This window comes from Columba livia, chromosome 1 (assembly GCF_036013475.1).
Source record: "Columba livia isolate bColLiv1 breed racing homer chromosome 1, bColLiv1.pat.W.v2, whole genome shotgun sequence".
NCBI classification, from domain to species: Eukaryota; Metazoa; Chordata; class Aves; order Columbiformes; family Columbidae; genus Columba; species Columba livia.
In genome coordinates, this window is record NC_088602.1 from 148,324,331 (window position 1) to 148,351,756 (window position 27,426).

Consider the following 27,426-nt stretch of genomic DNA (forward strand, 5'->3'; position numbering starts at 1 on the left):
CAAACTTTTGGTGACCAAAAGTTTTCTCTCTCTTTTTTTTCTTAACCTGTCTATATTATATGCAAGTACCTATATGGAATTTCATATGCAGAATATTTCATATTTTTAAGAGAATGTTTGCAAAGTAAAGAATGTATTTTAATCTAGCCTGCACAATTTCTTAAGCAGTTTTCCTGTATGCTTGAAGTCTGAAGTCCTCAGAGGGGGGTATAGATTTTATGTTTATGGTCTTCTTATGCTCCTGTTTCAAACGACGTGCAGCACTCCTGAGGTGTGTGCGTGTATTTAAATGGATGCATATACTTGAAACCAGTTCATCTGACAGTCCTGCTGTTTTGCTGGAAGAAAAAGATGAAGTTTTGCAGAAATTAGTTTGGCTTTATCAGGAGACTTGTTGGTGGGGCTGTGCGAGAAATACTTAGCATAACTTGATAATGAAACGTGGGGATGGAAATAACCCCGAGTTGCCTTCAGTTCTTTATCCTAATGCTCAGCGAGACCCAGGCTTGGTGTTACACGTGTGTAGCACCTCTTATGCTCCAGAGATTTCAATACACTGTTTAAAACAATAAACCCCAAACCACTGTACATTCTTCATCTTACCAGCAAATAATAGAATTGTGTTATTCAGTTTTGCATTATTGAATTTGATACTGTTTTGTTGGTTATACCTCTATGATTCTTCTTTTAAAGCTGGTTAGGAGTCAGTTTGTTTGCTCAGTTTTCCTGTGTTAATTGGGTTGGATGTTATCCCCATGATCCACATTTTGTTTCAAGGTTATTTCCTCCTCTCCTCTTTCTCTTAACTTACAAATCTAACTTCTGTATAAAGCTATGTTACAACAGCCAGCTGAAGTAAAATCTTGTTTATATTGCATGGCTTATTGAAATAAACAACATTGCATGAAAAAAAATCATTACGGGAGGATTATGTTCCTTTAAAACAACCCAGCTATATATATTTTAGTGAGCACTTTAAAGTGTATTATTTATTTTTCAGTGGTAGAATGTTGTTTGTTAACTTTTAAAAACATCTTGCATTTTTGTAATTATTTCAGAGAACTTGTGCTGTGCACCTCAGTGCTCTCTGCAGTACTTATTTTAAATTGTTATGTTACTAACTTCAAAGAGATTTATGAGCATGTTGAAAGGGCAGTGTCTCTTTATATTCATTTCAGGAGTATAGTTCATTTGAACACCAGAAAAGAAGTGTTCTTCCTGTTCTATCGAAGACTCTGAAGAATCTGTCAGTAAAAGAAGACCGTAATGAACTGTGGAAACTTTATTTGTGATAAAAATATTTCATGATTACTACAAAAATAAATGCTTGGAATTTATATTTTGGTCCCTACAACACTTAGTATTTTGGGTTACTGGGGAAAAGGACAGAATGTGAGTTGTATTAACTGCAAAACTCTGTGGGGAAAACTCCCCTTAATATGTGTGTTTAGGCATGTTTGTGTTCTAACTTTAAAAATATCTTATAAGTAAAAGCAAGCCAAACGTTGACAACATCACAGGGGAACGTTACTGCTGCAAGTGAGAAAATCTTCCTTTTATTGCTGTTTTGTGGTTTCTGTAGTGTTCTCACAGTTTGCTATGGTGTTAATGTTTTGAGGGGGGGAAATGAAAGCAATCGAACTCAAGTTTGATTTGCTTCTAATAGTATGGTGTTATTTCTGTGTGTCAGTTGAAAGGCAATGCTGACGTGCTTGGTAAAAGTAACAGATGTGAATGAGTGCGTAGCTTCTTCTCTCAGACTTTAAAAATGGAATGTGGACATGACGTGGCAAGGGTATGTTCATTATCCACTTTTCACAAAAACGGCTCAAGAAAAATTTGGTTACTATTTAGATACCCTCATATATCACCTATATGTCTTGTTAAACCTGCTACAATTACTATTTCCATTTGTACAATGAGGTGAGATGTAAACAAACCACGGTCAAGTTGGAGGAAAGACAGAAAAGCTAAAGGAGCTGAGCAGGGTGGACAGGCTGGATGCGTTTCCTGCTGCTGGAATTCTTACAAGAAAGTATCCTAGCAAAAATTCCTTTAAGTTTAAAAAATACTAGTTTACCACACGTTCTGTTTCATACTTGCCAGTTCTAGATGTAACTGAGCAAAAATGAAAGTGTAGAGCTGGAGTAGTCGCAAATTGGGGATATTTGCCAAGTTGGCTGTGTGTTTGAATCCATTTCAAAGTCTCTGCAGAAGAATAAAAGCAGTTAAATAGCAGGCTAGTGAAAGTCATACTTTTCAGAGAGAAGTGTTCCTTTGCTTCTATGTAGGTTACTTGAGGCTCAATTTTGCATTTGGCACTCTCAATTGATATTGCTCATATACAGCCACTGCTTCTGAGGTGGGTAACTCTGTGGACTGTACAGACTGCATCTTAAACAAAGCTCTTTTAAAATTTGTAACAAGATTTTATTCCCTGAAACATGTAGGTGCTGTTTATTTTCACAATAAGTGTAAATAGAAATATGCTTTATAATTGATTGATGCCAAATTCAGTCTTTAATTCTGATCATGAGGACCACTTATGACAAGCTGCTGGTCATCTGAATCCTATAAAATAGAAAAAAAAAGACTTGAATGTTGTGTTAGGAAATGAAAGTCACTTTTTGGCAAATTTATCCATACAGAAGGCAGAGTTTGCACTTGACATTTTTGCACCTAACAAGTCTTTTTATTGGATGCAAAAAGATTTATTTGATTTTAGACCCTGCACATCCATGAGGGTATTGCTGAATTGGACCATTGAGGCTAATCACATATGCTGGCTTTACTCAATCTTTCCTTCCTGTGTTTCCCAGCCCCCTTCCCATTGCATTTCAGATTCTTTGCAGAGTGCTGGCACGGCACTTGGCTGCATTCACAGCAAAGAGAAGACAAAATTGGATGGCTTTTTAAGTTTTTATAGACATGTCACTGGTATCTGTCAGCATTTGAAGTCCAGTTTAATTCAGCTCTCTTTGAAGGTAGTCTTGAGACAACAGCTGTAGGCCACAGACACTGTTTCTAGCAGTGGTAAGACAGGAAAGCCAGGAACTTGAATATTGTTTCATCAGATTGATTTTTCTTTTTTTTCCCAACTAGACATTTTCTTTTCATAAAGCTGTTCCCTCTTACCATGATTTTAATTGAGTCTTAATTTCAAACAAAAATGAACACTTACTGAGAAAAGATCATAAGTAGGTTCTGGTGGAGTCAGTGCAGAAGAACTTTCATAAGAGGGGTTGGTGATATTCGAAGGCTGTGACTTGTCCAGTGGTGTTACATCAGTGTCATCCTTTGACTACACAAAATCACACAAACATGCTTAAAATTAATCTCCTACCGGTGCATTAAGCGAGGAGGCACTTAAGCTTCTCTACCAACTGACGCAGTGTTGTGACTGAACTGGCTTTATCATCTACATCAGTATCTCTGGGTATGAACGGTGTTCTGGGTTGTTGCATTATCTCAGGTCACTTAACGCTGGTACCTTTTTTTCTCTCTGTTATTATTTTTAAGCCTCAGCAAAGATGAAGACAGGAATCATGGCCTTGGCCTTGTGCCTGGGCTAAGAAGTACCTGGTTGGTCCTGAGGGCTCTCTTTGTAACTATATAAAAATACAAGTGTTTCCCCTGGCTCATGGCTCCTGTTTTTTGATTCTAGAAGATGTACCACATTAGGCAAGGTCTAGAATAGGAAGGGATTTCTGGTTACTTCTAGGTAGACTTGCTTTTTGATCGATTCTTTTGTATTTTGTAACACTTTTTTGGTCATCCCTCATCTATGAGTAGTTTGGGGGTTGCTGGCTGGTTTCACATTCTCATGGTACTATGTAGGGCTAGCAGAGTGAGTTAACAGAAAGCAAGCATGGCAGTGCAATCAGTATAAGAAATATACATGTTTCAATACTGACAATCATTTCAATTTGCTTGACTTTTGAACCCGGCCTTTTTCCTGTCAAACATTTCAACCTCCAGAACAGCAAAACTATTAGCAGCGAGGGGGAAGAGAACAGGTGCCCTTTCACGGGTTGTAATTACTTGCTTCCCTAAGGGTAGGTGGTCTGGTGAGGCAAAGATTTCTGAATGGGTGCTGAGCAGTTAAATAAGCTTTTGGCCAGTCCTTGGTGTTGGAAGCCTCTGTGAGAGCAGGACTCCATTGGGCACCTTAGAGGGAGAGGTCTGGGGGAGCAAGTGTAAGCTCATGCCCAAGACAAAGTGTGTGAGCCCTCCCCACTTTCTTCATGTCTTAGTCTGAGTGGTTCCAGTGGGAAGTGATCGGGAATGTTTCTAGCTTAATAAAATGCAAAGAGAATTTGGAGGTGGGTCCGGGGTAGTGCTGCCTCCCTGCTTTGCCTTCCTGTCTGTCATCTTACCTTGAAGTGCTGGAAGCCCATGTTTCTCTTCCTGAACCTGAGGTAAAAATATCCGATAAAAGCCACAATTCCAGCAACCAGGCAGATGCCAAAGAATATTCCTGTCCCGGTACTGGCATGGAGAGGAGCCTGGAAGCAAGAGAGAATGTGAGTGAGTTACAGATGGGCACTGGTCACTTTCCAGCACCTGAGCACACACAGTGTCTCTTTGAGATGTGCCCTAGTCCTGAACTGCTTTTGTGCTTGTGTTTCCTGATACACGTTCCCTGGAGACAGTTAAATATGGCCTTTTGATAGTAATTACCAGCTAGATTTTTTGGGGGGCACCGGACATCAGCTCTAGTACAGCTTCATGTCATTCACAGTTTTGAAGTTACAGAGCATGCGTAAGCAATCTTTTCTAGTCAGAGTAGCTACAGAGGCTATGATGAGGCTGAAAGCTCATTGGCTTGAGGAGGAGAAATGGGTACCAAATTCCCTTAAGCAGCTTCGGAAACCTGTGCTGCAGTCCTAGAGAGTTCTGTTTGAGTTCAAGCCTATTCACAGAATCATACAGAATCACTGCTTTTTGTGCTCTAGGGAGGTGTTGGTTATTGCCAGCTATGGGCAGCCGTGTACCCCATCCTCTGAGCCCCTCTTACCAGGCCTAAAACCAAACTGCGTCTGAGATGAAGCTCCTCTCCTTGCTGGTCAGAGGGACTGCCAGCCTGTGTGGAGGGTGCGCAAGGCTGCGATCCGCCAATGGCCCAACACCTGCCTTCTGTGGGTAATTTTGCCCCAAAACATGCAATGCCCTTAACCTGAAATCATTATTCGGTCAAGCAGGTAAAGTGCCAATCCAAGTAACTGTATATTTTATAAATATTTTAATAAATATGGAGGTGAAGGAATAAAATTCACACGTGATCTGGATTTCATCTAAATGGGAGAAATGCCACTACACTTTGCCTTCTGCAGCTCTGTAGCCTGCTAGACTGATAACCACGAATGTGGTCAACAGTTTAGGGGGCACAATAAGTTTGAAGGATCCCAAAGCATGTAGGCACTCAGGCTGCAATCTCCGCAAAGCAGGGTGGTCTTGCTGGCAATCGAGCAGGTGAGGAGGGATCTGGAATTGGGTAAAATATTCGTATGCTGTAAAGGTTGCTTTTCCATGTGATGTCTTAGCTCTGTGGTCTCCTAACTAGAAACCTAATTATTAAACTTAAACTGGCAAAACAAATCACATTGTTGTCTTAACAGATATGCTCACTTCACTTACTTTTTTTTAGAAAACAAAGGCATTTACATGGTGCAGCTGGACAGCTAAACATTAGAAGACATTTGGTTGCCCTCTGGGATGTGAAAGGTGTTATAAAGACTGTAATATCATGCTGCTGTAGGCTGACAGAAACTGCCTATTATTTTGAATCATTTTCAAGCAGTAATTTATGCTTTTACCCAAGCGTGTCATTTCCTACTTCTGAGGATTGTAGGCTGCAATGGATTTTTGTGAACTGTGATTGTGCAGGCATATTACTGAGCTTCTAGGAACATGAGGGAGGATTTGTGAAGGAGAAATGGTTGCTCAGAACAAAATGAAAGTGAGAAATAGGATATCAATAGGATTAATTTTGTGGATCGAGGAGGCAGCTGGTTAGCCACTTCCCGAGTGGATGGGCTGTAAATGTGAGGCCCCTTCAGTGCAGGGAGAAAAGGATCAGAGTTACCCTGACAGAAGAGTTCTTCAGATTAGATAAGTGGTGGGTCTTGCAAGGTCATCTTGAGCCTGTGTTGGGCTGTCACAGGGTAAGTACCCTGCGTGGAACAGAGCAGCAGAGCCCTAACACTGCACATCTGAACACTTTGTTACGGAAAACATTTTATACTGGAAAGAAAGGTGTTCCCTGTGCACCTCCCCCAGGGGCAGCAGGGATCACTTTTGTGAAACTTACCAGTTGCATTGCAGGTGAACAAAATGTTTTTCCTCCCTTTCATACAAAGCACTAACTTTGCTGGTGGGAAATAAACAGAACAATGTTCCTGCCTCCCTGCTGCTGGGCCCTGTCCCATTTTTGTTCTAGCGTGAAGCAGTGCAACTGCTTCCATGGAACGGATGGCACCCTTTTCTAACTGTGCTATTTTGCCATGCACTGCTTGCTTTCATCTTTCTAATGGGATAGATAATTGGATAACTAGGACTATTGCATGGATTTGTGTAGACAAAAAAAATCTGTCTCTAAGACACCTTGATTTGGATAGGAATGAATGCAAAGCCAAGATTAAACATTTTCCTTAGAAGTTTAAAAGACCTTTCTGAAAGAACTGGAATTGAGTTTTATAAAACCTCCATTATAAAAATGAGCTCCATTATAAAATAGAGCTTTTATTTTATTTATAGAAAATAAATGTAGAAAGAACTTGTTCAGGCAGAAACATGTTGAACAATCTTCACTGGTACCTCGTTCTCAACTTCTAATTTTCTTTCAAACTAACCTTTTAAATAGGAACTGCATATATGGGAGGGAAACTGGGAATATATGAATGTGAACAATGGGTTGACCTAAGCCACAGCCACCTCTCACCACCCGAAAAAAATATCACTCGGTACTTACAGGTGCTGGTGGAGCCTTTAAAGGCTCTGAAATGACATGGATTATGCCGTTGGAAGCGATTATATCCCACTCAACAATAGCACTTCTGTCCACATATCTGATCTCACTCTGCCAGGAGAAAGAGCAATCAGAGCTGAGCTTTGACCCTTCTTGCTTTGGGACTGAAACCTCGAGGTTATTTCCCCGCCTCAGTTACTGACACACAGAGAAAAATGTTTACACTGCTGCCTCCCTGGCCATCAGCCTGGGATGGCCTGAGGCTGGTCATGGCAATCCTGTGCATGAAGTAGCCATCATCATTACCTGCATATTGTCTTCAGGAATTTATTTGTCTTTTTTTGCTTGTTTGTTTGTTTGTTTCTAATAAAGGTTGTTGTGATGTTTGTGCCCAGGAGTGCTGTTACTCCTGAGTGCCAGGCAGCCTGCAGCCTGCCTCCCTTACAGCTGCTTCCCGTGCTGAGGATGCCGCTTTCTCCGAGCTTACTGGTTTGAGAGAGCTGTGTCAGCACTGATGGGGAGTCATTGACCCCAGTTTATTTGTTGGCCTAGCATCTGTGAGCAGGAAGGTGACCCCACATGGCAACATATCAGGATGGGAGAGGGACAGGATCAGTTGTTGCCACCTCAACACTTCTGTAAATTCTGCTGAAAATGGGAGTCCTTGACTGCTTTGGGCTCATCCTGAGTCTCTCCAGCCTGTGTCTGTGTTTTGGGAAGGAGCGTTCATAGATGTCTGTGCTATTGCAAACTGCTTTGAATTTCACCTTAGCAAAATGGCTTCTCCTTGGTGAGCAGAGCTGGGAGCTGCTCTTGCCCTGGCACAAAGTGGTACCCTGCTGCTGCGAGAGCACATGGTGACTTTCTGTGCCCAGGGAGGAAGAGGCTCAGCTGTGGTGGCACCGCAGAGTGGTGTAGGAGTCACACCATGTCCTCCTCCCTCTCCTTCAACCCTGCACTGCCCTGCCAGGGTCCCGGGGAAAGCTCCTGGGCTCTGCCCCTGTGTGCTGGGACAGGTGGGTGCTCAGTCACCTGGAACACGTACAGAAAGCAGCTGCTACCTCTCCTTCCCACCCTGGCATGCCACAGAGCATCACTGTGGCCAAGGGAACCAGGGGCCTGATCTGCTCCTCCGGGGAGTAAGAAAAGCTACACATTTCCAACCAGCTTCTGAAGTACAGGAGTAAGATATGTGTTAATGGGCTCTGAGCCTCCCCTTGGCAGCTTTTGAAGAAAGGAGGATAATTTTTTTTAAGGCGAATCTGTTGTAATTCAAATAGCAGATGAAAGTGAGCCAAAAGAGCTCCTGCATACTAATGAGTGATACAGGAAAGCCTTGTGCTGCTGCACGCAATCTCTCATGAAGGTATACTTTATTAATGTGATTACTGAGTTTGCAGTATAGAGCGGTTTTGAAAATACAAATCACATGCGTGATAATTCTCATGCTTGGTCTCAAGGGGCTGCTGTCACAGATGTTATCTGAAATGCTTGGGCAGCAAGTATTTTCTTAAGATAAAATGAGTAGTTGAGTGTGTTTTCAAAAGATGCAATCCCCTAAAATGTCAGAGGATACTTTCCGTTTCAAAAGGGATATAAAGTTTTGCGTTTAAAAGAACTCCACCAAAAGAGCAATTCAAAATGTCAACTCATGTTGTTTCCACTTTTGCTCTGAGCCAAAGCTGTGCTGGGGTCTCCTCTCTCCCAGAAAGTTACCTTTAAAGTTAACTTTGCAAATGCCAACACCTTTCTCTGATGATAAGCTGCGGCTCTCATCTCTGCTCCTATCACACTGCCATCTCTCATAATCCCGCCAGGCTAAGAGAAGGATTGAACCAAGACCCTATCCCCATCCTGCCGTTCCTGCAGGCCATCTGAACAGCCTGGCCACTTGCAAACTTGTAGATTTGCAGTTTGCCAGCTGCTATCCTGCAGTCTGTGGGCAGGAAAGAGCCCTCTGAAGGCAGCTTCTCATTGCTGCCCACTATAACCTTACTGAATTGCTTTCTGGATCAGTGTGTTACCTGATTACAGGTATAGCATAAGGAAGGGAAAAAGCACAAAGATGGGAGATTTATTTAAAAGGTACCTGTTCAGTGGTGGGGGCTTGATGTTCCTGGCCCCTGGTATTTGTAATGAGGAGTTTTTCCCCAAGGCGAGTTAGAAGGGTGGTGCCATTGGTCAAGTCCTCATAAAACATTATACTGGCATTAGATAAATGATACTCAATGTCTCGCCCGGAAAGTGTCTGCAAACAATAGCAAAATACAAGGAACATTAACAGATCTCATTAATCCTCTAGATTTACCAGCAGGCTAAGTGCCTCTGACCTTTTTCCCCTCTTTGCTGTTAATGCTGCAGCAAGTGCAACGTGGGGTAGAGCTGTTGGGAAATCTGGATGTGAACAGTGGGATTGTCTGTCCCTGCTGGCCTCTGATGGCTGCCTGCAGCAGGCAGTACCTTGATTCTGGCAAGACAAGGGATTTTACTCTTTTGTATGAAGACCTGAAATGATGAGCCTCAGAGAGATTCCCAACAGCTTGAAGATGCAAGCCAGTGCAGAAACCCATGTGAATTGTTTGAGACAATGTTCGACTGAAGAAAGGAAAGTGAAAAGGGATAAGCATGGAAATGAAGCTAGGAACAGATGCCTTTAATGTATTTGTAGGAAATATCAAAGCTGTGCATTTCTTTCTTCAAATAGTTGTGTTCAATGTTAATAAGCCAGAACAGACTTCATCTCAGGCAGACTCCCTGATGGAAAAGTCTCTGTATTGACTTGAATGCTCAATGGCCTTGCACTCTTAACTGTGAAAGAAAAATGGAAAGGATGAACTCATCACTTTCAGAAGCGCAGTTTAAAGTATGTGGCGTTACACAGAAATGTCATACTGAGATTATTATTTTTTAAGCTTACATTTCACAGGGATACAGCTATAATGGCTGTTTAAAAATGTTATTGAAATGAGGAAGGAAAAGAGGAAAAAGCGCTGACCTCATTTTCCCTTAACCCGCTATCATTTGGAGCAAAGAGAGTGGCGTGCACTGACAGGTCCGTGAGGTACCGCAGGAACTCTCTCCCCTTCCTAGAGTTGTTGGAGTAAGCCATGATGTCCTAGGCAGAAACAAAATCCAGCTTTACTAAAGACCAATTGTGCGCTCCTGTGTGGGGAGCTGAAAAGATGAGACCATGTAAATAAAGACATAGCAGCTTTCTGTTACTAGCTATGAAGCAGCTCTAGAGTGATATTACAAAAAAAAGTTTGTATTCAAAATGAAGTTTTAGCTGCTGATTTGATGAGCATGTCTTAAAGTGACTTGCAGGAGTTGGGCCCTTGGTGTCTATGGGGTATAGACACATAATGCTTTTCTGAGGAGCAGCAAGAAAAGGACCCTTTTTATGTTTGGCCTTTCCCCAGTAGGAATTCAATAAAATTACAAAGCACAGTTACTTGTGATGCTTAGAAAGCCAGAGGCAGTTGTGCAGAGAATCCTCCTTAAGCTAAAGCTGCAGTAACATTTAATTACCAAGTGAGTTTTAGAAACCCAAAACCTCATTGAAACAAGTAATTAAAAAAATGCCAAAACCTAAGTTCTGATTTTGATAGTGCAGATTTAGACTGCTCCACGTTGCTTTTGCTGGTGTGGTGTTGTTACCTGCTAGGAAAGCAAACACCGAGGTACAAGCTGCTGGCAGACCGTGCCTCTCTCCCCTCACCCCATCGAGCAGCGTTTTGGCTGTGGGCCCTACCGACAAGAAGTTGGTCAGCGTTGGGAAGGACGTCAGCACTTGCAGCAAGTTCCCGCTGCAGGAGAAGCCATCCCCCACATAGCCAGGCTTGCAGGTGCAGTTCACCTCTGGAAGGTACAAACACAGATAGCAGCGTGGGCAAACAATCTTTGCTAGAAGATTTTAGGCTGCCCTGTGCCTGAAAAACAACTTTCAAGCAACAGAGGTTTTTGTTTATTTTAAGTTAAAAAGATGCAGAATCTCTTGCAATGTTATCTGGTGACCTGCTGCTGACCAAAGGAACTGAAAATCGGGTTCCGTCTCTGCGCAGAGGGATGCAATAAAGGACCCTCTTACCTTTCTCTCTGTAGCAGAAGACATCCCAGGTTTCACTCAGGTTGACTCTTTTCCCATAGTCCACAATGCCAACGTGCCCAGCGCCACAATTTGGGGAGGAGAAGGCAGTTGGGTAGCCCACTCTTTCGCCATCCAGCCAGCCAGCAGCGCACAGGTGGTATCTCGCCTGCAGCCGGCACAGCCATAAGGGAAAACACACTGGGGAGAGAGCTGGGTGATGGGGCTGGGGTGCTGGGGACAAAAGAGATTGTCCCCCCCTGGACACCCAGGCAGCACCCCATCCACTAGCTGTCTTTCTGAGGGGGCTCTGTCTGTCCATCTGTCTGACACCCTGCAAAGAGCTGAGCTCTGGGCCAAGGGACTGCGGAGATGGGGCCTCTCTGAGACTGAGTGGCTCCCCATACGGGCCAAGGGAGACTTTTCTGGGAAAACCTGACCCATGCCCAAAGCTGGGCAGGATCAGAGGTGGGTGTGAAAGCCACAGGGGGGACATGCAATCCTTTTGTGTACTAGCCCACCTTTTGTCACGGTGGGAAAGGCTCACAAACCAGCTTAACACAGAAAATAACTCCCCAGAAGTGCCGCAGCCAGCCCCACTGCTGACTTTGCTGCTTTGAGAGAAATATTTAGACTATAGGGTGCAGGGGATGTGCAGCTCAGGCTGTAGCCTGAATGTCCTCAGGAAGCAGAAGGAGGTTTACTTGCTGGCTGTGGTCCAGCCTCACATTTTGCTAAAGGTGTCTCTAAACGGTGACTGTCTGTCTTCCTTCCGCAGATGGGAAGGACACAGAAAGGCAGAGGCAGTCTTGCCCACCCTTCTAAAACAAGTTTTATGAGCCCAAGGTGTGATGCTCATCCCACTGATGTCAGCCATGTGTTGTCTATAACACACTCAAGGAAAAGAAAATGGAATTGGCTCTGCTAAGTTTACAGCATTTGGGGAAAGGATTCCTGGAGCCTTATATTAAAAAAAAATAATCTAAGCATAATTCTGAAGGGTATATTTCTTTAAGGAGTGCTATTAATTAAAACCCCCATGAAAACACTGTAAATTTGACTTCACCATCCCACCCCAGTATAACTGAAAACAAAAACTTGGCAACTGGTCTCAGTGCTGTATGAGTAGGTGTGAAACCAATAAACAGCCTGGAAACTGCTCCCAGCCAAATGTACCTTAGGGCATGGGGGAAGGAAAGAAGGGAAAATGAAGCTTATTAGCATGGAGCCATCCCCTTTTTCCTCCCTGTCCATTTGTGCTGTGGCTAGGTCTGCTCTGAGGATCTCCTCCAGCAGTGATGCTACCTCACCTTCTGTGCGTACAGCAGCTGGTTATACGTAGCGACAGTGGCTGACTCATTGGCACAGGCCTCCTTTGCCTTCTCATAAGTCATTTTGTACTGTCCTTGTGGAGACCGTAAGTGGAAAACCCCAACTGTGGTATCTGCAAAGAGAGAGAAGGACCAGCTCTTTCTGAGGGGGTTTCCATGTCTGGCCACAGAGTCAACTGTGCTGTACAAATACCTGTGAACTTTGTGAAATGCAATTAGGACAGATGGTTCCCTTAGGGGTAACGTTCCTACCTGGATGCCCTCACCTATTCCTTCAGAAATCCGGTATTGCAAAGTATTTAAGCAACATGTTCTAACTTTCATCATCTCATTGTTTCAAGGGGACACAAGGATCCTGGTCACTGGCTTCAGTGCATTAGCACAGGAACAGCCATGTCTCAGTCCCATGGCATTCACGGTGTGCCCTCCTCACCTTGGAAGTGGAGATCGGCGCAGTCAGCGTCAGGGTGGCATTGCCCGTTGTCCTGCAAGCAGCGGTTGAGAGGAAGCTGCATCACTGAGCAGTTCAGCCCATCACCGATGTAGTTATTTTTACATTCGCACTTGCGTTTGTCCTGGCGAAAAAAGGCGAAAACAAGTACTTAGCTGACTGCTGGAAAAATTTTACTTGATATAGACAGGAATGGACAAACAGGAAAGTTGCTACCAACAACTGTGATTCAACTGACCACAAACTCTGAGGCTGATGTTTATTCTTCTAAGCAAAACGTTTACACAGGCTTGGGTTCTTCGCTGAATCAATACTAAAACATAATTCCATTCACAAAACTAATAACACGCATTGGAGAATTATATGACACATAATTAACAAATATGGATGGCAAGCCCATCAAAATGATATTTAAATGATAGGGCATGGAAGCATGAAAGGAATTTAGTATCCCACTGATAATAATACATTAAGAACTATAAACCAAGCAGTAGTTGGTGACATCCAGGAATTGCAATGGCTGGCAGCTGGAATGGATTAGCAGCAGGACTTTTCTAGATAGCTTCTGGAAGATATATCAGACAAGCCACCAATATGCAATGGACAGTGACACTGACAGCACCAGGACAAGTGCTCGATCAAGTCACTGCACATGTTTTCCTCAACAACTTTGACCGTGTGGGCCAAGGAATTTGTACAATGTGGCTGCAGAGCTTTTAAAGCTGGGTCCAGCCAACCAACAAATGACACTGTTCTCCCAACTGTCCCTAGGTTTAGCTACCAAAATACATTCAGTTTCAATCCAACAAATTCCTATTGCAAATAGGGATATCCAGTTAGGGAGAGCTGAGCAGGGGACAGAAAAATTACACATGCAAGACACCCCATCTGTTGTAGTACCCCTTTCCCCGGAAGAAAGATTTCAAACTGTTCCTCAGCCCTCAGCTGACAGGATACCAAACTGATGGGGAAAGCAGGCTGGAGCTATGTAAAGGTTGTTTTGGAAAACAGGGGCTGTGAGAGGTAGAGAGTGGGATCCAGACAGAGGAAGGATTTCTGCTGGCACCAGGCAGAAATGCCTCAGAATTCCCTGCTGGTGACAGAAATCATTCAACTTACAGGTCCTATGACAGTGCAAATGGCATGCTCGTGGCAGCCTCCATTGAACCCGTCGGCGCAAGGATTTATTGGAAGGCACATAAAGCCATCGCCTTTGTATCCTTTCTGGCATCTGCAGAAGACACTCACTCCCAGCTGTGTGCAGTCTGCTGCCTTGTGGCACCCGCCGTTGCTTTGTTTGCAGAGGTCTGCAGCTGCACGGGAGAAAAGAAAACAGGTGAGTAAAGGATGATCTTCAAAAAGATAGACCATCTCTAGATTTTTAAGGTACACTAAAAACACTAGAACACTTTGTTTGGGGAAAAAAAGTCCTGATGAGTTTTCTGAGGCATTCCTGAACTTGTGCAAAGGCTATCCTTTAGGGCTCTGAAGCTCTTGACAGGGTGTCCTTGATTTAAGAGACACAGCATCAGCCTGCAGACTTCTGGCCAAGGTGACTTTGGAGGACACAAGACACCTGGCTGAGAAAGAATGACTATTTCTGCAGTGATGTTACTGGGGAACTGCCTTACCTGAGGTCATCAAAGAAAATCCTGTAAGGGAAACCCTGTTGAAAACTCTTTTGTCTCTAAAACCTGACTGAAGCACACTTCTTGTTCATAGTTCTGCTCAGTAAAGCCTGTTGAAGCCAACCACCTGCTTCGGAAAACACTGATCTGTATATATTCTACATTTGTTTCACTTGCTGCAGTGTGGCAGTTTTTATGTTTGGTAGCAAACATCTCATACTAGATAGTAACCGCATGCAAGCGTATGTGCAAGAGGGGACAACATGCTTTCTTGTAGCAGGCCGTGCCAGAGGGAGCTCACCTGTGCAGGTGATCCCATCCCCGTTGTAGAAGGGCTTGCACTGACAGGTGTTGTTCTCTGTGCAGACGGCATTGGGGGAGCAGCTTGGGGAGCATACCGGCTGCAGAGCTGTGGGGAAGGCAGAACGGCTGGGGTGAAGATGGTATTTATCTTACGATGCCCTTGTTTCACGCAGAAAGAAAAGCCCTCATATTAGTCTTGGTAACTGGAAAACCCGTAAGAATTGATTTTTGACTACTTAGCTCTAGGGTGATATCTTTTCCCACATAGCCCGAAGTCCCTCCAGGGGGGAGATAAACACTTATATTCCTGGTTCACAAAGGAGACAGGGAGGTGAAGGGAGATGTTTAAAGTTCAGAACAGAGTCCCTTAGCCTCCAGTGAGGGCTTCTGGCATTATTAACCCTTTCTTTCTCTTCTCTATGCAAATGCTCTACTGATTGTAAGTGCCATCAGCCCATGGCTCCACCCAATGGAGCCTGCTGGGAGGAGGCAGAGACCTAGCTTGGTTTCACACAGCCGGCCAGTCCATCCCGTTTCACAGAAACATCGTCCTGTTCCTGAATATCCTTCATCACACTGCCCGTTGGTCTTGCATTCACAGGCTGCAAAAGAATGGAGAGGGATCAATTACAGAGCTGCCTTTGGGAAAGGGGAAAATCTTTCCCTAGAGAAACATTACCTAGACTGTCAGTTTAGATACAGTATTATTTAGCAATTATTTAGATAAATTTAACCTCATGGTTTTTCACCACAAGGCCAGTCAAGCAGTGGGCCAGACTGCTCTGAGTGGATGGGCAGTTTCGTCCCTTGGAGGCTTGTAAGCCCAACAGGAGACATCCTGAATGTCTTGGTTTGGGCTCAAAGCTGACCCTGCTTTGAGCAGGGGGTTGGAGTACAGACCTCCTGAGGTCCCTTCCAACCTGAATTATCCTGTGAACCTATGGTTTAATAACTGGCATTCATTCACTGTTCCTCTGAAAATGAAAATGTATATTGATCTGCATTGTGGTGTAGTGGTAAACTTCACAAAGAACTGTGGTGGGAAGAAGTTAATGGTTGAGCTGAAGATCCAGCCCCATCCTGTTCTAATGTGCGGCAGCTCTAGTTGTGGGGAAGCCTTTTAGCCAGAGAGAAGTGAGGTGCGTGGAGAGAGAATGTGCTTGGTTGCTGCTTGGGGAAAAAGTCTGAGTAAGGAAGCCAAATATGAGATTATCCCTTTGCTGTAAAATGTGGGCAGATTAGCTTTTTTTTTAATTTGGTATTTTTATGACTAAAAGCTTCTGAATCCCTTTTGTTCCTTTTATACATGGGATGTTACTGCTTCTGCCCTGCAAACTGAAGCATGATGGAGTGATTTGATCTATAGGTGATTTTTTTTTTCCCATTCTTTGGACCCTGCAATAACTTACATGCAGAGTCCTTCTTACAGAATTATTGGTGGCTCTCTGTTGTATAATGTAATGAAATAGCACCCTGTCTTGTTTCTCCCCTCTTCCTGAAATATTGCTGTTTAAAGAGGAAAATTATGCAGGACTTGGGAAACTAATTCTGTGAAGACCTGGTCATGCTGAAAAGCAGTTTCATTGTCTGGTTATCTAATTTTTGGCTGACATAAATATATATTAAAGAGGCTATAAAGCATTCTTTCTGTTAGCACAATCTGGTCAGACTACCAGCTCACACAGTTTATGCCGTGTTGTGCTATATACTGATAAATGGCAGGTAAGCATACCCTTGAGCACTGGTATCCAGAGCTAGTGTCTTGCCTCCACCCCAAAGATACCTAGCTTATAGACCCCTCTGTATGTGCCTCATGAGCACTACAGGTGGACACAGTTAGGATGGAAGGGTTAATGTTGTAGCTTCCCATCTGAAGGCTTTATGTTGGGAAAGTATTTTAAGTTTCAAGGGTAATATTGATCCCGGTTCCACCTAGTTTACATTTAAAGCCACAATGAAATGGATTATGTCAGAAGTTTCTTGGCTGCTGACCCTCTTCACAAACTATCTTCATCTTGGTGTCCTTTTTTTTTCTTTTCTGCAAAAGTAGTGTGTGGCCTTGGTCTCTTGCCATCCTTTAGGAATCACATTGCTAAAGTGCTGTCTTTCCCTTGATGGGGATGAGGTAGGAGGCTGTGCTGTAGTTGAAAACACTTGTTGATGGAAGTTCTGTCTCCATCCTCTGTTGCTTGTGTGCCATACGAGAACAGGAGGAGCCTTGCAGAGAAAGCTAAGGAAGCATCTGCTCCCTTGCCTTCTCCTTTTCCCTTCTGAGACCTTGTGCTACCCCTCTGTGTGAGGAGGTGTTTGGAGAAAAATGTTGGTATTGAAAAGGGGAAGCCTTTCTTGGTTTACTTAAGCTATCACTGACAAAATAGTTTAGGCGTGATGTGGGCAACAGCAAGGAAAGGAAACTTCAACTTACGCCTGCAGCTGGAGCCATATCTGCCTGGCAAGCAGAGCTCGCACGAAGTCCCATTGAAGCCGCTGTTGCAGCGGCACTCCCCTGTCCCGCTGTACCCATCGTCACAGGAGCCGTGGTTGTTGCATGGGGTCTCTGGGCCCCCAGGGCAAGCTGAAAGGTTTAAGAAAAAGAAGAAAAAGTGGCTGTTTAGCTCAAGTGTGTGTTTATTCATTGTCACTGTTATTTATTGTTTTGTAAAAATCCTTGAACTGGGAAAGGCTTGTAAATGCATCTTTGTTGGGGCGTGTAAAAGCACCTGTGACACTTGCAAGCTTCATGCTCCAAATTCCTTGAAGCACTTCTACAACTCCTGTCAGAAAAGTGTTGTGGACGCTCCCAGCCCTGGGTCTGGGTGCTGTTGCCTGGGTGCTTGCTCATTCAGATCCATCAGTGAATGGCACTGCCCAGACCCTGCCCAAATCCAGCCTTGCTTGTGCACATCCATGTGGTCTCTGTGCTGCTGGGGTGAGCACAAAAGGCAGCTGGGCTGGACAAAATTTCTTGGGATCCCCATGTGTTTCTGAAATCCAGCCAGTGTGCTGGCAGGGCTGTGTGTCCCTCTGCCAGCAGAGATCCTAACCCAGATCCTGACCCCCTGTGCTCTTGTGAGAGCCTTGGTACTGTTCCCCGTGGGGCTAGCAGGTGAAGGAGCACACCTTTCCTTAGTGCCTGCTGACAAGCAGCTGCAGACAAAGCTTCCCAAACTGCCTCACACCTGTTCAAAGCTACAATATCTGAGCTTACTCCACTGATGTGTGCACTTGCACATGGGTGAGGAATTGTATGCTGTGTCTCTGGTGTGTCCTGGTATCACTGTCATGAACCTGATGCCCTTTTTTGTGTTGAAAGCACTTTCAGCTGGTGACCAATTAAGACTCGCTGGGCTTGGTTATAGCAGGGCAGTCTTTACTTTCTGTAGCAGGGGTGTCAAACTCATTTTCACCAGGGGCCACATCAGCCTTGCGGCTGCCTTCAAAGGGCCAAATGTAATTTTAGGACTGTATAAATGTAGGACTCATTACATTAATATAATCCTAAAATTACATTCAACCCTTTGAAGGCAACCGCCAGGCTGATGTGGCTCCCAGTGAAAATGAATTTGACACTCCTGCCCTATAGCATTCATTTAGTTTGCCACTAGAATGGCATTTCAAACTTGCTGTAAACGTGAAAAAGAGATTATTTGGAGTGGAAAAGCAGTAATACTTTCTGCGTACTTTAGCTCTTGCAACAGAGTTTCCCCATCTTGCAGCTGGTCTCTCTTCATGCCCCCTGTCCCAGGTCTTGCAGTTAGCCTGCTGGGTGCTGCACAGCTGTGTTTGGGGAGGCCACGTACCAGCAGAGGTGTGTGTCCTACCTTGGCAGTCTGGTCCAAAGTAGCCCTTGCAGCACTTGGCCGTGTGGATGACCATGGAGCAGTTCCTTCGGCAGCCGTCTCTCCGTAGCCCAAAGTACCTGTACGTGCACCACTGGATTTCTTCCTGGGCATCACATGTGCCAGCGCAGAGAGGGGGAAAAACACAGTAAGATGAGTGCTATGTGGTGGTTTGGTTTATTTCCTCTTTAAATAGCAGTTTCTGATGCACATTGCACCAAAATGCAATGTGTGAAGTGTGATGCACCTGCCTTCTCTTTGATTCCCCACTTGCTGAGCACCATTGATGAGGATGGAGGGGCTGCTCCAAAGTCAACCAAAGCACTTGCTACAGTTGATACTGTGTGAGACTGACAAACGTCCCCCACCACAAGTGTATGGGTGTTTGCCCAGTGACAGCTTTGTCCCTGATGCTTTATGGCATCACTGGACAACGTGGTTTCACTGCTGAGGGTTCTCTTTTTATTTTTCCAAAGCAACTTATTCTAGTTTCCTTGCGTGAAGCACATAGAAGAGCAGGATAATACTGCTTAAATGCAAAATTTTAACGCATTACCTTTGGTTTTGTCCCTGGAGGGCATTTAGAATTACTGAAACAGCTAACACAATGTCCCTGTTGTAAAAAATAGAAAAGAAAAAACTGTATTAAAATAATGGCAACAGAAGGCTGTTTGACATGGACAAAAAGTCTTTTATGAGAACAGCAAATATGAGTAGAGTCTAGGCTTATTACACTTTAAACAGATTATTAAAAACTCTGGAAAAAGGAGAAGAGAATTACAACAAAATAGTTGCATTAATTTAGTGCCATGAAAGGCAAGAAAATAGTTTTGATACCAGAATATAAGTTCTGAAGAAGAAACTTTGCTCTGGATTTAAACAAATAGGGAAGAGATGGTGAATATTTTTCAAATAAATACTGATGTGCTCTGCATCAGATCTGGATGTCTAATTGGGAGTAGAGGTAAATGGTTACTTCTTGGGAAGCGCTGATCAGATTTGAGGAAATTATATCTATTTAATTTAATTTAATTTAATAACAACATGAAACAAAAGGTAACCTGACCAGATGGGTTACACACAAGTGTTGGTTTTATCATCATCATCAAAATATAAATTCCAATTAGCTTTTTTTAAGACTGGCCCCTTTTTTTTTTTTTTTTGGTTGGTTGGTCTGTTTGTTTTTTACTTCTAGGTAACTTTTTCATACATTCAAATAAAATGATTTTGAAACCATTTTGAAACGGGTTCCAAACCTCCTGTTTGTGGGACCCATCAAAGTTCATGGAGGAAACGTCCTCCTCACTAACAATGCTTGTTCAGGTGTGTTAAAGGATATTTCTGGGAAAGCGAGAAATGTGGGAGACCAAGAGCCTGGCTAACAGACTACGCAGCTCTCTATCTTGTGCCCTTAGCAGCCTGTGCAGCTGTGACAGCAATGCCGTTTCTTTGTACTTGGGAACTTCGTAAAAGCAGTCTGTATGACCAAGTTCATAGGTGAATTTGTATTAATTTAAAAGGATGATAAGGAGATCTGTCCATGCTCAAATTTATGCTTGCATTTGTAAGGTACTGTTCTTACTGTAAACAGGGAAGAGCTCACTAAATGGGTCTTAACCGAAACCACTTGGAATGTATGTTGCTTAGTGTGGATGTAGGATTTCTGTTGTGTATCTTTCAGGCTTTGTACTGCACTTCTTAACCCAAGCTCTAACCAGCGCAGCAGATGAAGCCATCCTGAAGTGGTGGGACTTAATCTCAGCAGTGTCAAAGCTGCCACGGGTGTTGCCCTGGTCTCTGTGAGGACAGGGTTTGGCCCTTGGTCTGTGTCTTTGCTAGGATGGGAGACCAAAAAAGAGAACTGACCATGAAATCCACAGTGAAGAAGCTGTCACAGCGTCCCCCCAGGCTGGGGTCCGTCAGCAAGCAGTTGATGCCGTAGGCGATGCCCGCGTCAAACTCCAGCTGCCGCTGCACGATCTTGCACTGTCTGTCATTCAGGAAAAGGGCGCCCTGAGAGATGGGATAGGGAGAGGGGAGTGTAACAAGTCATGAGCCGGTCTTCCCTGGAGCCTGGCTGAATCCAGGGCTCCAATGGGAGCTGGCGATCATCCTCCCGTTGTAGGAACGTTCTTGGTGTGTTGAACTATCCCATAGGTAACACTGACAGCTGCAGGGGCTTGAAACCAATTTGGGGACTTCTCTTCCTGTGGCTGAATGCTATAACCTCTCAGATGGACAGACCTTTTTCCTTTCCTGAAAGGGACAGATTAAACAAGCCAGATGTTCACAGGTTTACCTATGCATGTTTAGGCTTAGTCACGTTTTCAGAGGCAGATGCTTGCCAGGTATGATCTGATACATTTGCAAAGAAAAATGTGCCATTCTGGCATAACAGGATGCATGCATAGCTCGTAAGTCCTTACAAATCAGAGTGTGCATGCAGATGCTATGTTCATGGGGCTTTTGCCAAAGCCAGGTTCACCTTAGTGATTTTCTGTTGTGTATTTCATTGTAGTAAAATGTGCTGGTATTTCAGTTTTGAGGTAACTGAGAGCTGTTTTGAACAAACAGTATCTTACAACAGAGAAAATGGCAGCTCCAAGGAGTCCTGCAAATCATGTAGTTTGCTGAATCTGATGGGTTGGCTGCCCTGGTTTTGTAATGGTTGGTATGGACTGGTGAAGACCAACAAAGTTTTCGTGCCTCTGACCCTCTTTGGGGACTACACACAAGCACAGTGGGTCCTGCAGGAGGGGGAAGGGTTAAGTGTGCTGGCGGTGTGAACACTTACAACCTCCCCGTTATCTCCACAGCTAACGCTGAGGTTGGAGCCCTGCAGGGTCTTCAGCGAGGCAGAGCTGGGGAGCTGGTAGGCCAACACCTGGGAAGGAAACAGGGGAGATGCATGTGTCTGGGGTTGCATGTCCTGGCCTTGGCAGTACTCCTAAAAATAAAGGGCTTACCGCAGAATCACGGACAACGTGGAATTTGAGGTACTGCACCAGTTTGTCGGTGTTGGTCTTTTTGAAGAGGAAGTCCTGCTGCTCCTGTGGCAGCCCACGGATAGCTGCGTCTGTGGGCCAGAAGAGTGTGACGGGTTTGTGAATAGGATCGTAGATCAGGCCAAGAAGGTTGTTTTTCTGCAACACGCCAAAAATTGGGATGGAAGGTTAATGCTCCGTCTAAAATGACATTGAACCTATGGGGTGGATCTCTGGTATAACTGGGAGCAGTGGCCTGTGGGCTGCCTGGTCACCAACCTGCAAACACCATGACTTTAAAAAACAGATGGCTGAGTGGAGCTGCCCAAGTTGAGTTACATGACTGACTTCTGAGAAGTGCTTCATCACTCAGGGCTGCCCACTGAAAATGGGGCTGATGGCTCAACTTTAGGCTCAAAAATTCATACATGGGTCAAACCTTGGTCACATAATTTGGTACATATGGGAGGACAGAGCTGAGTGGGGAGGGAAAATGTGGCTGTGGGTATTATTGACATCCTCACACGTCCGTGGGAGAGGGATCACATGGTGACCATGGTTGTGTTGTACTGTGTTGTGAGCCCTTCGGCTCCATTGAACACCATCCTGCCAGTGATGCCATGTGCCATGTCTGTGCTTTTGTCTTTAAAAAAAGTGTTTAAAACCTTTGTCTAATGGCTCCTGTCTCTTGTGTCCTTACCTCTAGCAAACTGCTGAACAGGATGTATCCATGTTTGGCTGCAACCATTTTCAGGCTTTCCTACAAAGAAAGGAATTTCAGTAATTTATCTCATAAATACATTATACGGGTATTTAAAAAGCAGATATTAGCTTGCTTTCCCCATAAGTCACTTCTTATTATGAAATCAAAGCCACTGTAAAACCCCTGTGGAGAAATCCTTTTATACTGTCCTTTCTATAACTGTAATTCCTGAATTAATTTTAAATATAACATTTAATTTATTCAGCAGTGTCAAACAATGTTTGTATAAGGTCTTTTTAGAATATATATGTATATATCTTTTTTTTGGTGACTTATGTGATTTATATAACTAACAGTAACTGTGGAAAAGCCTGTGGGTTGAGAATGGCAATGAACTGCACATACCTTCTTAGGGGGGAAATCCTGCATACGTGGTGGGACCAGAATTTGGTTTATGACATGGATCACGCCATTTGTGCCAACAGCATCATGGAGTATGATTTCAGCTTTGTTGTTCAAAACTACCGAGTTCTGGAAAGGCAACAAAAACACCTGTGGAACCTCATGGGAGGGTGATGCCAAATTTATTTGACATGGTGAGCCCACACCATCCTTTCTTTGTAACAAACAGTAGCTTCAGTTTTAATAAATTGCCTTTTTCTTTTTCAGACTCTCATCATGGTCATAAACCCAGAGTCTGAGGACAAAACAACTTGCATCAAAGCAAGGGTTGTACAACTCCACTCTTCACATAGCAGATAAGCACAGAATGCTTCACCTGAATGGCAATCTTCTTTTAATGCTATTTATTTATTTTTTGTGCATCAGATGAGGAAAGGAAACCATTCAGGTTTTTTAAAAAAGCTGAATGAGCACAGACTTTTGTTATTGTCCCCTGTCTCTTCAAACTCTGTTACCTGAGAGTAGCTGATGTGTATTGGGTCCCCATGGAGAGAGGTGATGTTGGTGATTGTTGTCAGGTCATTGTACAATAGACTGGCACAACCCACCATATGGTACCGGAGGATTTGAGGCATCACTCCTTTGGCAGTCCAGTCCTTGACCTGCAGCAGGAAGTGGAGGATTTAAGAAGTGGTTGAGCAAGGCAACTGAATCCAAAAACTCATGGTCAGCTTGCCAAAAACTTCTGGCCTTTTTACTTACTCGCGGGTCGCTGTTTAGTATGTCTGTGCGAGGTACAAACAGAGTGAAAGGGCCAGGGCCTGCAATATCTCTGACAGATGAGGCCTGCCAAGTATAAGAGGACAAAGCAGTAATGAGTTGTTAACGCGCATAGTGCTCCCAGCCCCCTTGCTGCCATATGTTGGGTTCCCTTCCCTGCAATGCAAGGGTGAGAAAAACTCTCTTGTACTGTGTGGACTTTCCTTCCCAGACCTGTCTGTCACCTCTGCCCACAGGTATAAAATGGAAGATTTTTCTCTCTGCTCTTTCAGCTTCTAGCCAAGTCTCCATTTCCTCTGCAGCAATGAACAGTAGAAGAAGAGATAAAGGTTGCAACAAACATGAAGAGTAGGGAGGGTGGAAAGGGCTATTCCCTCCTGGGTGAGGAAGGATGAATAAACCCTTTCCTCCTGAGAAAAGCAAGACTGGATAACAGGCATGTGTTTGTACATGCATTTAGCTGATACGTGGTTGCTCATAACTGGGAATACATTAATTATTGCTAGAGGTACAAGAGGATGTGGGGTATTGCACATGCTTTGCAATGACCATTGACAAACCAAAATAAGAAGAGAGGTCTGCTAAAGTGAGAGGAGGCCATCTGCCTATCACAGGAGTAGAATCGGAGCTAAAATACAAGTCTTTGGACTAGCAGTCCAGTATACAGATTTGTGCTGCCCTGAGGCCCAGAGTAAACAGAGAATTACTACTGCCGATCTCCAAAAAGCAGTAAGAATTGGCGGTGCACACTGGCCATCCAGCAACACACACAGCACCCTGTGATGTTTCAGAGAGCCAACTGAAAACTGCATTGCAGTTTGGAAATGCAGCAGGGGTAGTACAAGAGGGATATTCACTCAAATCAGACACGAGAGATGTCCGTGCAGATCTCAGACTGTGAAGGGGTGAAAGCTTCAGTTTTAGGTCTAGTCTGAAGGCCCTACATTTCCGTGGAATCTTGGTCTTGATCATTAATACTCTAGAGATTTTAATGGCAGTTAGTTTAAATTAGAGCATCTCTAATATTAGTGACTGGCAGCTCTGTGGAGAGGTATCTGGGGGTTCTGGTGGACGGCAAGTTGAACATGAGCCAACAGTGCCCTGGCAACCAAGAGGGCCACCCCTGTCCTGGGTGCATCCAGCACAGCATTGCCAGCCGGGCAGGGAGGTGATTGTCCCGCTCTGCTCTGCACTGGTGCAGCCTCACCTGGAGCACGGGGTGCAGGTCTGGGCAACACAGGATAAAAAAGATATAAAGCTACTGGAGAGTGTCCAGAAGAGAGCTATGAAGTTGGTGAAGGATTTGGAGAGGAAGCCATATGAGGAGCGCCTAAAGTCACTGGGTTTGTTTAGCCTGAAGAAGAGGAGACTGAGGGGAGACCTCATGGCGGCTACAGCTTCCTCACAAGGGAAGGAGGAGGGGCAGGTGCTGAGCTCTTCTCTTTAGTGACCAACGACAGAACCCGAGGGAATGTCAGGAAGATGTGCCAGGGAAGGTTTAGGTTGCACATTAGGAAAAGGTTCTTGCCCAGAGGGTGGTGGAGCACTGGCACAGGCTCCCCAGGGAGGTGTCACAGCCCCAAGCCTGACAGTGTTCAAGAAGAGACTGGACAAGCCCTCAGACACATGGTGTGAACTGTGGGGTTGTCCTGTGCAGGGACAGGAGTTGGACTCGATGATCCTTGTGGATCCCTTCCAACTCAGGATGTTCTATGATTCTGTGACCGGTGATCCAAATCCCGTTAAGTTGAAGGATATTGGTACATGCCAGATTCTTGCCTGCTTCCCCACCTTACACCCCTGAGGGGGAAAAACATCCCCAAAACAACCCACTCACCCTTTTCTTACCTCTAATAGGTAGTAAAACCTAGATGTGTTGGAGTTCCTGGGAAGTTCCTGCAATCAAGAACAAGGCTTTGTAACAGTACTGCAAATGTGAGGTGACATCTATAGAGTGCAAACAAACACATCACTCAATCACTCAGACAAGAAAGAGAACTTCTTGTTTGGAATAAATGCTCTCTGTATTGCTCCTGTTCTATTCTTACCTTGCTCTAAATAAAAATACTAGTATTAACTCCCTAGTACTGCAGTCATAACAATTGTCCATCAGTTGTTGAGTGTGGTGTGTGTTTGGTTTGGTGGTGTTTTTTTTTTTTTGGCAGGTAAAGTTATCTTGCAGCATCCTGTTACTGCTTTCTTGCATTGGGACAATTTCAAATTCTAGGGCAGGTTTACCATTTTGTCCAAGAAAAAAATTGGCAGGTTTCAAGAGAGAATGATTGTATTAAATAACTATCCAAAGAAAAACAAGGGACAGCAAACATGCAGCACTTTACCTGGAAGATACTGCCACGGCACTTAAATCCATCACCAATGTAGTTAGGTTTGCAGGTGCAGGTCCTTTCTGTCAGCTCGGTGTCATTACAGATGGCAAATTCACTGCAGCCTCCATTATTCTTGTAAGATCAAAATTTAAAAAATTTAATTCCTTCATTGCCAGGTGTGCAAAATAATTCTAGTTCACCACTTTTTTTTTTTTCTTTTGACATATATAGCTTAGAAAGACTTAATCCTACCAGTTTTTTGAAACCAGATCTTACTGTAACTTTTGATGGTATATACTTTTTTGCAAACAATAAAGAGCATTTTAGGTTCAGAAGAAATATCTCTCTGTTTACACAGAAGATGTAGTTTTGATTCCCTCCTTATATCTTCAGTTCATGGTGCTGTAAGGTTCCAAAAGATTTCCATGCAAGTTTCACTCTGGACCTTAGGGATAAGCCTTGTCTGCTCTGCCAAAGCAGCATTGGCTTACACTGACAGGAACTATTTCCAGCTGTAGTTTGCTTTCATGGTGCCAGGAACCTGCATTTCTTGAGGAAAATTATCACAGGACTGTCTGTTGTTCTTTGTCTGTCCGATGGCTCAGGCCTGCCACATGTGCTCTCCTCCAAAACATCTCCTGTCTACTCCCAGGTACCACCAGTGTAACCTTAGGCTTGGAGTAGCAGATGCACCTCACTTGGCCACCTGCCTCCAAGATGCTCCTTGTGCTAAGGAGAGATGTTCCTCATCCGGGAGCAGTGTTCTGGGGTTCAGAGCTCTGCCCTGTCACAAATATGTGCTCCCCAGTTAGCACCTCAGTTTTCAAGTATGTTTCTATCCTGGACTTCAGAGTAAATCAGGAAAAACTGAGAAGTCATCTTGCTTTCTTTCTTTGTGCCTGTTTCATGGAGTCCTTTCTGCTGCTGATCATCTCAGGAATCCTTTCCTATGGGCCACGAGTGACACCAGAAGCTCCTTTGGGACTTAGGGCCCTGCAGTGAGCCCTAACTACAAATAATGGGTTTGGGTGCACTTGCTATATTTTTGGCTAGCTTTAGGTGGACTGTTGGCAATCTTGGGTTTATTATAGCTTGCCATGAAGTTTTGCTGCACAGAGTTTTGGTTGTTGTGAAGCCAAATTAGTCTCTGGCCCGACAGTGATGCTTCTCAAGACTATTTTTTTTTTCAAATGTATAATTAGCCTGGTGTAATTAAACACGTAGAAGCAAAGTTGCTGGAACAAGGCATAGAAAAAATCAAAAGCATACAAAATCATAAGAAGCAGTGGCTCATAACTTCAAGCTGCCCTTCCTCCAGCTTTTGTCTTTACACTTGCTCTTTCATCTTTGCAACCTTTCAAGGTTAGATAAAGTCTGCTGACTGGCCAGGCTGGGAGGGTGAGAGTTATTGTCACTGTACTTGGAGCACAAAGGACTAATGTGCACAGGAGAGTGTCCCTGCTGCAGCTTGCCAAGAAGCAGAGCAATGAGGCTGGCACAGAAAACCACGTTGCTTGCAAATACATGGTTTGCAGTGTGTGAGCCAGCTCGTGCAGAACAAATGTGGCTGATTCTCGGCCCTCAGTGATAGGTGAGGGATAGAATGCAGAGTGCCATGGGAAGCCCT

General features: G+C 44.2%; 1 protein-coding gene across 4 annotated transcripts in view; it reads right to left on the bottom strand.

Moving 5' to 3' along the window:
* Positions 1-2,428: 2,428 nt before the first annotated feature.
* Positions 2,429-27,426, bottom strand: part of STAB2 (stabilin 2) — an 85,727-nt gene continuing 60,729 nt past the window's right edge. For all 4 annotated transcript variants that reach the window (XM_021284689.2, XM_065037189.1, XM_065037179.1 and 1 more), the window contains 25 exons: positions 25,812-25,931; positions 25,321-25,368; positions 23,455-23,538; positions 23,208-23,354; positions 22,696-22,821; positions 22,288-22,347; positions 21,570-21,746; positions 21,398-21,487; positions 20,470-20,616; positions 19,160-19,216; positions 18,586-18,709; positions 17,190-17,339; positions 15,262-15,366; positions 14,763-14,870; positions 13,953-14,146; positions 12,816-12,957; positions 12,362-12,495; positions 11,055-11,220; positions 10,719-10,825; positions 9,963-10,082; positions 9,057-9,215; positions 6,971-7,078; positions 4,377-4,505; positions 3,182-3,301; positions 2,429-2,571 (listed from right to left, as the gene is read on the bottom strand). In XM_021284689.2, the coding sequence (XP_021140364.2) occupies positions 2,521-2,571; positions 3,182-3,301; positions 4,377-4,505; positions 6,971-7,078; positions 9,057-9,215; positions 9,963-10,082; positions 10,719-10,825; positions 11,055-11,220; positions 12,362-12,495; positions 12,816-12,957; positions 13,953-14,146; positions 14,763-14,870; positions 15,262-15,366; positions 17,190-17,339; positions 18,586-18,709; positions 19,160-19,216; positions 20,470-20,616; positions 21,398-21,487; positions 21,570-21,746; positions 22,288-22,347; positions 22,696-22,821; positions 23,208-23,354; positions 23,455-23,538; positions 25,321-25,368; positions 25,812-25,931 (2,973 nt within the window). In that variant the 3' untranslated portion in view covers positions 2,429-2,520. The remainder of the gene's footprint in view (positions 2,572-3,181; positions 3,302-4,376; positions 4,506-6,970; positions 7,079-9,056; positions 9,216-9,962; positions 10,083-10,718; positions 10,826-11,054; positions 11,221-12,361; positions 12,496-12,815; positions 12,958-13,952; positions 14,147-14,762; positions 14,871-15,261; positions 15,367-17,189; positions 17,340-18,585; positions 18,710-19,159; positions 19,217-20,469; positions 20,617-21,397; positions 21,488-21,569; positions 21,747-22,287; positions 22,348-22,695; positions 22,822-23,207; positions 23,355-23,454; positions 23,539-25,320; positions 25,369-25,811; positions 25,932-27,426) is intronic.